The 10,062-nt window shown below is 41.4% G+C and overlaps 2 protein-coding genes and 1 pseudogene across 2 annotated transcripts; 1 reads left to right on the plus strand and 2 right to left on the minus strand.

Moving 5' to 3' along the window:
- Nucleotides 1–644: 644 nt before the first annotated feature.
- Nucleotides 645–3,183, plus strand: LOC141804672 (tripartite motif-containing protein 16-like). The gene is made up of 2 exons (XM_074689256.1): nucleotides 645–851; nucleotides 1,057–3,183. Exon 2 carries the CDS (start codon nucleotides 1,389–1,391, stop codon nucleotides 2,994–2,996), a length of 1,608 nt encoding a protein of 535 aa, XP_074545357.1. The 5' UTR covers nucleotides 645–851; nucleotides 1,057–1,388; the 3' UTR covers nucleotides 2,997–3,183.
- A 635-nt stretch (nucleotides 3,184–3,818) lies between these two features.
- On the minus strand, nucleotides 3,819–6,411 carry LOC141804671 (tripartite motif-containing protein 16-like; annotated as a pseudogene).
- A 153-nt stretch (nucleotides 6,412–6,564) lies between these two features.
- On the minus strand, nucleotides 6,565–10,044 carry lactb2 (lactamase, beta 2). Its single transcript, XM_074689257.1, has 7 exons — nucleotides 9,815–10,044; nucleotides 9,133–9,293; nucleotides 8,908–9,028; nucleotides 8,647–8,825; nucleotides 8,412–8,560; nucleotides 8,213–8,300; nucleotides 6,565–8,019 (listed from the first exon to the last, which is right to left on the minus strand). The coding sequence occupies exons 1-7, from the start codon at nucleotides 9,934–9,936 to the stop codon at nucleotides 7,976–7,978; spliced, it is 864 nt and encodes a 287-aa protein (XP_074545358.1). The 5' UTR covers nucleotides 9,937–10,044; the 3' UTR covers nucleotides 6,565–7,975.
- Between the last annotated feature and the right edge of the window lie 18 nt (nucleotides 10,045–10,062).

Raw genomic sequence — 10,062 nt, forward strand, 5'->3', positions numbered from 1 at the left:
TGTAGTTACAAACTACAACAAATAAGTGCACACTGTGACCTAGCAAAAAGGACACACAGCTGTGTCTGGTAGTTTTTGGTTTGTCCCAGGTCACCACACTTAGGACCGCCCACTCATTTAAATAACATTTCCTTCTGTATTTCATGCTGAAATTGTCTGCAGCATAAAAAATAAGAAAAAAATTAATAAATAAAGGCAGAAAACTTTTATTAATAAATTAATATTTATTTCTAGCTTCAGATCTATTTTTGTATCTATTCCAAACTTTTTTTCTTTTCCTTTCAATATTTTTAAATTATTTTTTAACGTGTTTGTATTTATTTCTTACTTTTATTTATTTATTTATTTATTTTTTATTTATTTATTTATATGTTTTTACATTTTTTTATTTCCATTTATATTTTTAAAGTTTATTTTTTAATTTTTGCTGCCATTTTCACTTTTATTTATTTTTAATTTCGGCAGTTTTGGTTCTCCAGACATAGTTAATGTGGTCAAAAAATTAAAATCAAAACAGCTGCTGTTTATTTTCTAATAATACCGAAATCTGTTTTGTGATTTTGTAGTCGTGGGTCTAGTTTAAGTTATATTTGTACTCTGAATATGTACTCCGTGATTTGGTAGATCTCGCGCTACTACGGATGGCCAATCAGTAGCCTGGATTTGCTGTCTTGACCCGGAAGCTTCGAAAGACGTTACAGTTTAGAGCGCGGGCTATGTCCAGCGAACTTTAAAGAAGTGAGGAATGAACGTTTGAAAAGCTGAGCTATTATTATGAACAACTAGGAAGCTGTACGGAGTTGAACTTGTGACCGGAAAGATGACGAGTTAAACCCTCAGCAGCGGAACTGGTAAGTTGTTTGTGCGGCAGATAGCGGTGTAGTGCACAGAGTGGGGCTAAACCAACCGTTAGAAATAATAACAAGTGAATTCTACCGACGTCGAATTTATATTTCACAACTATCAACCCACTTTGATTATTTGCTAACTTGTTAATCGACTTTTCATTTATTTTGCCTATAAGTAGTTAAAATCTAGCCTTGTTTTTTGATGCAGGCCTGTGTTTTCTGGGTTCTTCTGCCGTGGGAAGATGCTGAGCTGAAACAGGGAGCACATTTACATCAAAACATTGGAACGATCTTCTGTTCAACTCATCTGTGTTTGCTGTGAAGTGCTACACGTTTGCCTAAAGTTGTTTTCATTGTGAACCAAATCACCCAGGAGACAGCTCAACGGCGTCATGGACGTACAGCATGCCCACTACTGAGGGCTAGCAAACTTGTTCTCGCCTGCTCACTGATATAAAACTCTGACATGAGAGCAACAAAAACCTGTGGGAATTGAGGAACGTCTAGCTGTCAAAGACAGAATTGGCACCAGGAGTCAAGATGGCCCAGAAAGGAGTTCAGATGACAAGAGAGTTCATCACTTGTCCAGTCTGTCTGGATCTCTTAAAGGATCCTGTGACGATTCCTTGTGGGCACAGCTACTGTATGGAGTGCATTAAAATCCACTGGGATAAACAGGATATGAGGAGAGTATACAGCTGCCCCCAGTGTAGAAAGACCTTCTCACCTAGGCCGGTCCTGGGAAAAAACACAGTTTTAGCAGATTTAGTGGGGGAACTGCAGAAATCCGGACTTCAAGATGCTCCTGCTGATCACTGCTTCGCTGGACCCGAAGATGTAGCCTGTGACGTCTGCACTGGGAGGAAAAGAAAAGCCTCAAAGTCCTGTCTGCAGTGTTTAGTGTCTTATTGTGAGGAAGACCTTCAGCTTCATTATGTTTCTCCTGCCTTCAAGAAACACAAGCTGGCAGAGCCCTCCAAGATGCTTCAAGAGGCGTTCTGCCAAACAGACTCTGAGTCTACCATCGCAGCTGCTGTAGAAATGACAGAGAGGCAGAGAGAGCTCGAGGGGATTCGAAAAAACATCAGACAGAGAATCCAGGACAGACAGAACGACGTGGAGCTGCTTCAGCAGGAGATGGAGGCCATCAGTGGCTCTGCTGACAAAGCTGTAGAGCACAGCGAAAAGATCTTCACTGAGCTGATTTGTCTCCTGGAGAAAAGACGCTGTGATGTGAAGCAGCAAGTCAGATCCCAGCAGGAAACGGAAGTGAATCGCGTCAAAGAGCTTCAGGAGAAGCTGGAGCAGGAGATCGCAGAGTTAAAGATGAAAGATGCAGAGCTGCAGAAGCTGTCACACGCACAGGACGACCTCAACCAGTTTCTACAGGACTACCCCTCTTTGTCAGCACTCGGTGAATCCAAGGACTCATTCAGCATCAACATCCGTCCTCTGAAATACTTTGAGGATGTGACAGCGGCTGTGTCAGAAGGCAGTGACAAACTACAGGAGGTTTTGAGGGAGGAGTGGACGAACATTTCGCAGACACTGACCGAAGTGGATGGCTTACTGTCTCAACCGGAGCCAAAGACCAGAGCCGACTTCTTGAACTATGCTCGTGACATCACTCTGGATCCGAACACCATTAATATGCGTCTGTCACTTTCTGAGGGGAACAGAAGAGCTACACTTATGAGTAAAAGACAGTCTCATCCGAGTCACCCAGACAGATTCATGTGTTACAATCAGGTCCTGAGCAGAGAGAGTCTGACTGGACGTTGCTATTGGGAGGTGGAGTGGAACAAAAAAGGAGTGTATGTTGCTGTCGTGTACAAGTGCATCCGCAGGAAAGGGATCTCAGATGACTGTTGTTTACCTTACAGCGACAAGGCGTGGGCGCTCGAATGTTTGGACTCAAGCTACGACTTTTGGCACAATTTTATCAGAACCCCTGTCTCTGGACCTTGGTCCAACAGATTAGGCGTCTACCTGGATCACAGTGCAGGTATTCTGTCCTTTTATAGCATCGCTGAGACCATGACTCTCCTCCACAGAGCCCAGACAAGATTTGTTCATCCTCTACATGTTGCACTGTGGCTGCGGTTTCCTACTGCTGGGCTTAGCGCTGAGATCTGTAAACTGAGGTAGACATCCAGAAAGTGTGTGATTTTGTGATGTTGGTTTTCACTCAACAAGTATTATTTCTGATGTCGACAATTGTTGAAGTTCATAAAAGCGTTTGTTATTCCTTTTAAGGTGGTTTAGCCTCTGTAAAAAATAGTTGTTTTGTGTCATAAACCAATTTTACTAGCATGACTTGATTCTTTGTCTTTTTTTGTTTAGAAAAAAAAATACTTGTGCAAAAGATCACAAGTCCCGACTTCAGTTCTTTAAACAGCCCTGTACCATCTAAAACAGAAGAGTAGTAGAGTATTCTTGAACTTGTTGATTCCTTTAAGGAATTGAGCCCAAATAAGGTCAGCTGTAATTTTTTACCATCCATATTTCAATATTATTTTGTATCAGCTGAAGACTTGCTGCTTAAGAGGGCTTTCCATTTTCTTTGAATGGTCCAATGTCTCCCCCATGTGGAGAAAGTAAGTATGACAAGGCCAATAACAAAAACTGCCCACCTTTTTTCCCAAATAGATGACTGCTTTTTTTTTATTCTTTACATTTTGAGTTTTTTTTTCAGTCACCCTAATTCAAAAAGTCAAACTAGAACCAATCGAGGATTTTAAATGTCAGTGATGAATTACATATATGTCATATACATATACATATATATATATACATATACATATATATACATATATGTCAACACACAGTGTCTGTTTAATTAACCCTCTGATGCAGAGGTCTTCAACAGGGGTCAGTGGCCAGTTGGGGGTCTGTGACATTTTTAGCTGATTAGGCATTTTTTATATATATTTTAATACAATAATTCCAAAGTATTTCAGTTTTTACTCATGTTATTGTCTTTGAACACACATCAATGGATGCACAGAGACAAAGGATATTATTAGGATATTATCTTTCAGTCAAAAATGAACATTCAGCAACACACTCAAAAGTCAACTCTTTTGCTGCTCTGCCAATCACGCAGCATGTTTCATACTGCCTCTGTCATGTTCCCCAGAACAGATTAATACAGAATGCACTTTAACACAGTCCATTTATATGCTATACCAGGCCCGTTTAATACAACAAATATGTGGATATCATTGATATCATTCATGCAGATGGGGCAAAGTAAACATGCTGTCAGGAGAAGGACTCTACATTAACTAAACTTACTTTCATTTCAATACTGTAGATTTATAGCCATTGTAGTTGGCAGCAGTGTGTAGCAGTAGCAAGCCTTTATGCCCTCCAGGGGGCGTTCTCGTACATCTTTGATATCAAGCAGAAACTATCTTGTTTGCATCAAATTGAATGATATTTCAGGTTAACATTTCAGGTCAGGACAGGTTTATATTTTCATGCAGAGATATCAGAAAAGGATCTTTTTCCCCTTACATGTGTGATCAGTGTTATGGTTTTGAACTCATAAGCACTGAATGTGGTATGTGTGTATGTTTAAGTGATGAAATTCAAGATAGATCAAGTGTTTCTCAAGGACACATCATCAGTGAAGACAAGGTCAAAACACATGAAGATGGTAAACAAAATTCAGAGCAAGATAAATTTACATTCACATTTACACAAATATTGACTCAGTGTCCCTTTAAAAGTCTATTTCAGTTTACACAGCTCAGCAGCGAAGGAATATGCAAATTCAGCTCGTAGTCCAGCATGTAAAGGCTGAGTGAACTTGGTCTGGACTCTGTGGAGGAGAGTCATGGTATCAGAGACGCTGTAGAAAGACAGAATACCTGCTCTGTGATCCAGGTACACTCCTATCCTCGAGGATCCCTCCGCAGAGAATCGAGTTTCAACACTGTCGTGCAAAAAAGTATAGCTATAAGTACGGTAACAAAATAACGCCCAAGATTTGTTGTTGTACCCAAATCCACACTCATCTGAGCTCCCTGCTCTGCTGATGCTCCTGTATGAGACTGCTATATACATTTCTTCCCCTCTCCACTCCACCTCCCAGTAACAACGTCCAGTCAGACTCTGTCTGCTCAGGACCTGCCAAACGTCAGTGAATCTGTGTGGATGGTTAGGATAAGGATCCTCATTGAGGAGTTTAATCGCTCTGTTCCCATCAGATAGTGACAGCATTGTGTGTGCTGTGTTTGGATCCAGAGTGAGGTCACATGCATATTTTAAGAACTCAGCTCTGGTCTTGGGTTCTGGTTCTGGTCTTGGTTGTGACAGTAAAACATCCACTTCAGTCAGTGTGTGTGAGATGTTTGTCCATCCCTCTGTCAGAACGTCCTGTAGTTTCTCTCTGACTTGTGACACAGCTTTGTTCACATCCTCAAAGTATGTGAGAGGACGGGTCTTGATGCTGGATGAGTGTGTAGATGGACTGAGTGCTGACAGTGAGGGGTAGTGGTGGAGAAAGTGTACGTGATCCTGTGTGTGTGACAGCTTGTGCAGCTCAGCGTCTTTCCTCTTCAGCTCAGTGATCTCCTGCTCCAGCTTCTCCTGAAGCTCTTTGACTCCACTCACTTCAGTTTGCTGCTGGGATCTGAGCTGCTGCTTCACATCAGAGCGTCTTTTCTCCATGAGACGGATCAGCTCAGTGAACATCTTCTCACTGTGCTCCACGGCTTTATCAGCAGAGCCATTGATAGCCTCCAGCTCCTGTTGAAGCAGCTCCACATCTTTCTCTCTGTCCTGGATTCTCTGCTGGATGTTTCCTCGACGCCCCTCCAGCTCTCTCTGCCTCTCAGTCCTTTCTGCTGCAGCTGAGACTGTGTCGTGGCCTTTGTGTTGGTCCACAGAGCAGAGATAACAGATAGACTGCTGATCAGTACGACAGAACATCTTCATCACCTCATCATGACGAGAGCACACCTTCTCCTGGAGCGTCTTGGACGGCTCCACTAGCGCGTGTTTCTTTAATGGAGCAGCTTCATAATGAGGCTGAAGGTGTTTGTCACAGTAAGAAGCCAAACACTGCAGACAGGACTTACAGGCTTTCAGTTTCCTCCCAGTGCAGACATCACAGGCCACATCTTCAGGTCCAGCATAGCAGGGATCAGCAGGAGTCCAGTCTTCTTTAGTTCTCCCACTAACGCTGCTAACAAAGTGTTTTTCTCCAGCACAGGCCTCGGTGTGAAGCTCTTCCTACACTGAGGACAGCTGTAGACTCTCTTCTCATCCTCTTTGTCCCAGTGGGTTTTAATACAGCTCATGCAGTAGCTGTGTCCACAGGGAACAGTCACTGGATCCTTGAGGAGATCCAAACAGATTGAACAAGAGAAAGTTTCTGGGTCCAGCTGAAATCCTGTCTGTGCCATCTCTTCTCTCAGGAACAACACCCATATGAGTTTACTTCCTCAACATTTAACAACAATGTAAGCGCTGATCTACAAAACATGTGTCTGTGCTGTGGATAGGAACTGTCAGCTCCTCCATGTTGGTTAAACCCATCTTTAAACTGTAGATCTGTGGTGCTGACAGCGAGCAGGAAGAAGAGGCGGATCAGATTTCTTCCTGGAGGAGGAGCAGTTTGAGAGAAACATGACTGGATGGAGCTGATTGAACTGAGAAATTAAAAACAAACAAGTAAGTCAACCACAATCGCAAATCCATGAATCTGATTCACTTTAATACTTTATGTAGGGGTTTTTAATGGATATATTAACACTTCTACAACTCATCACTCGATATGTTCAGGAGGATGTTACAAAAAAATCACACATTGCAAGAAAGAAGGTATCATCACACACAGCAGAACACTTTAAATCGTGTATTTTAACAATCTTTTCATACACATTTTCAACAAGCATTAATTATTTTTGCTATTAATAGCCTTGCTCAAAATAAACCAACAGTGCCACCTGCTGACTGCAGCATCGTATTGACTGCAGGAGCTTCAGTTTCAGCATCAAATAAAAAGACCAAAAAATCACTCAGACAGCACAGACCTCCACAAAGAATATTGTGATTGTCACCAACACTTTAGTCCTACTTTAATGTTATACTCCCTTTCAGCAGACGGTCTGCTACAATTTGGTGTTAGTTACAGGTTTGTACGATAATTTGTTTCCTGACAGTGTTGAAAATTACGATGACCAAGTACATATTTCTTATTCTAGATCTTAGTTTCCAGAATATTGTCAGGATCTGGATCGTACTTTTACATCTGTCAGAAAATATGGAGACCTTGTCTTGTCTTGTTTTGCAAAGCAATCCGACCATTTATGGTGGAGTTATATACACATATGGTGAAAACAGCCCTATCTCACAATGATAAAGAATCCTTTAAAAAAGTCCTGGATCCAGACAGTGATCCAGATCACCTCCAAAATTTTTATCACTTCTTTCTTATCCCATTTTGGACATTTCCTGAAAATTTCATCAAGATCTGTTTGTTACTTTTTGAGTTATGTTATTCACAGACAAACTAACTCCCCCAAAAACATAACCTCCTTGGCGTAGGTAAAAATCCAAAATTTCTCCCTACTTCAGCTTTGAAATTCCACATTGGCACATGGAAAGACAGGGAGCACCCAGGACAGAGACAGATCGCCAAATATAAGACATTGCATGCAAGTAATAGTCCTCTTTGACGATAGTTTTCCTGATTAAACCCACCATTAACATGAGTAAGTCACTTATTTCATACCTTTTAAGCATAGTGTGGTCATTCTGTGGTTTTTAAACTCTTTAATCATGTACTCACCTTGAAAACACATTTTTCAGCCAAGATTCTCTGACCAGAGCTCATACAGCTTCACAAAGTTTCTTCTGCAGCATAAACTTAAGAGAAAAGTTTGGATCTTTTCACTCCTTGATGGATGTTGACGCCTAGTCCTCTAAATACAAGTTACATTCAGTTCAATATGAATCAGGAAACATCCAAGGCACCATGTGCGACCCCACCGTCCTCTTTTTCTCCCATTCACAGATCATAGGAATTACATCCAAAGTTGATCAGTTTTGATTGAAGTTGTTTTAAATCATCAAAAGATCAATGAGAGTTTATTCCTCCATGGCTTCTGTGGACATCACAGGTTACTCTTCCATTTTTTGGTCTGTGGAGATTCATTCACTGAGAGGAAGAAGAGTCCGTATTAATCATATTTTATTTAACAATCTGTGAGCAAAAACTATTTTCTCCAATTTACTAAAAAACTTTTAGTCCCACAAAATACAAAAAATGCTACAAACTATCTCAGCAAAAAAAGATGTCTCGACTTTAATTTCTGTCTATTTTCTGCAGCAGAAGTTAAAAGATGACATACCGAGTGTGATCTTGCCTTCTTTCTCCAGTTTCTTTAAGTGATGGACCAAATTCACATTAGCAGCAAAGTGCAAAGTTTCAGGGGTGTCCTGGAAAAGAATTGTGGGATTTTTAATATATGATTCAAGCTCATATGTGTGATAATTTTTTAGTTTTCTGGAAGCAGACTATCAGAATAAAAGCAGATTTTTTCCCCTCACCTTATACACAATCTTGACCAGCTCCATGGAGGAAAAAGGCTTTCCTGCTCCGTCCTGAATGGCTGTCAGGATCTGCTGCTCCCTCTGGTCTCTGTGGCTGATGTAGTGTCTGATCTTAACGCCAGCATCCTCAACCACGGGCCCATGGCCTGCACCAAGACAAGCAGCACAGTTACTCTCTGGGCTAAATGTGGTCAGATTTCTGTTTTCAGTAAAGATTTTTTCAAAGACACACCAGGGTAGATGAGGTCAGCCCGAGCATCCAGGAGGATCTTTAAAGACTTCATGTAGTCGTAGAGATCCTCAAACACAGCTGTGCCTTCACCGAGGATGCAGTCTCCTGAGAAGAGTGCCCCTTCCTCCTCCAGCAGCAATGCCATGTGGTCGTCAGTGTGGCCCGGGGTGAACAGCACTCTGAGAGGATTAAACGTTAAACATGCTCTCTTAACTGACTCCAGATGCAGATTAATAAAGGATACTCAAAAAGAGGACTCACTTTAGTGTGGCGCCCTCTGTCTGGACAACATCTCCGTCCTTTAGGTAAGTGAAGCTTTTGTTCCCAGCTGTCTCTGTGATCTTACTGGAACGTGGCAGTTTGCTGACTCGGATGTCAGAGCCTGTGCAAAGCAGCACAGAGAACAGAAAGTAAGTCTTTATTCAACTCCATTTTGCAGATCAAGATCCTGATCTAAAAATATACTTTATGTCAAGAACTAGCTACCAGCAATGTCCCTGCAGATATCCTCCACTCCTCCTGTGTGATCGTGATGCCAGTGTGTGACAATGATCTCCTGGATGCTGGTGTTGAACTGCTTCAGGGCTTGTTTCAGACTGCTGATGTATTCAGGAACTGCGGGTTCTCCAGTGTCTATGAGCACTCTCCTGAAATAAAATTACACATTTAACACAAGGTCAGGTGTGTGACAAATATAATTATCTTTCTCACATAAACACAAATATTTAAAAAAAAAATCTGACCACTTAGATGATTTATTCATTTATTTACTCAGTTTCAGCTCCCGGGTGCCAGAAATGGACCCTGGTGGTCGTAATAACAAAGGACAAATACTTTTATTTAAGTATTTCCTACTTCGTATTTATGGCAATGTATGTATGCCGAATTAAGAAGTAAATCCCGATTATTTCATTAACATTATCAGTGCTTGGCTGAATTCAAACAGCTATAACTTATAAACAAGAAAAAATTAAATGTAGATATTTTTGAATGGGCTTTGGTGTGACGTCCGTTTCCATATGCTAACATAATATGAGCTACATGGAAATCAAACACGTTAAGTCTGTTTATTTTAAGAAAGTAGTTAGTAGTTTCTAAATATGTAAAGCTTGAAGAAGGTAAGACGTTAAATGAGCAATATTTTGCCGGGGGGAAGCGTGACTGTCACCTTTGACCTGTGCCGACCAGGTAAGTGTTGGTTCCCTGCAGGGTCATCGGTCCCGGGTTGCAGCCCAAAACCCGGATGACTCTGGCGGACAGCTGCTCTATCCGCGGGATTATCGCACTCATATCCGTAACGGAGTCAAAATAAGATAGAAAAGAGAAAAATAAAGCATTCGGGGGTAAAATTCTGAGAAGCAAACCCTCCACACAGGATGTTACGGAATCTGAGCGTTATCAATGTTTACTTCCGGT

This window comes from Halichoeres trimaculatus, unplaced genomic scaffold, assembly GCF_033239565.1.
Source record: "Halichoeres trimaculatus isolate MK-OKI-2021-1 unplaced genomic scaffold, fHalTri1.1 fHalTri1_scaffold_15, whole genome shotgun sequence".
Lineage (NCBI taxonomy): Eukaryota > Metazoa > Chordata > Actinopteri > Labriformes > Labridae > Halichoeres > Halichoeres trimaculatus.

Excerpts from the sequence above, each read along its gene's own strand:
- LOC141804672 (XM_074689256.1), top strand. The coding sequence starts at position 1,389 with ATGGCCCAGAAAGGAGTTCAGATGACAAGAGAGTTCATCACTTGTCCA.
- lactb2 (XM_074689257.1), bottom strand. The coding sequence starts at position 9,936 with ATGAGTGCGATAATCCCGCGGATAGAGCAGCTGTCCGCCAGAGTCATC. Across the intron at positions 9,294-9,814 it reads CTGGTCGGCACAGGTCAAAG|GAGAGTGCTCATAGACACTG; the intron begins GTGACAGTCACG and ends ATTTTATTTCAG. Across the intron at positions 8,020-8,212 it reads AGAAGGCAAGATCACACTCG|TGAATGAATCTCCACAGACC; the intron begins GTATGTCATCTT and ends TCTTCCTCTCAG.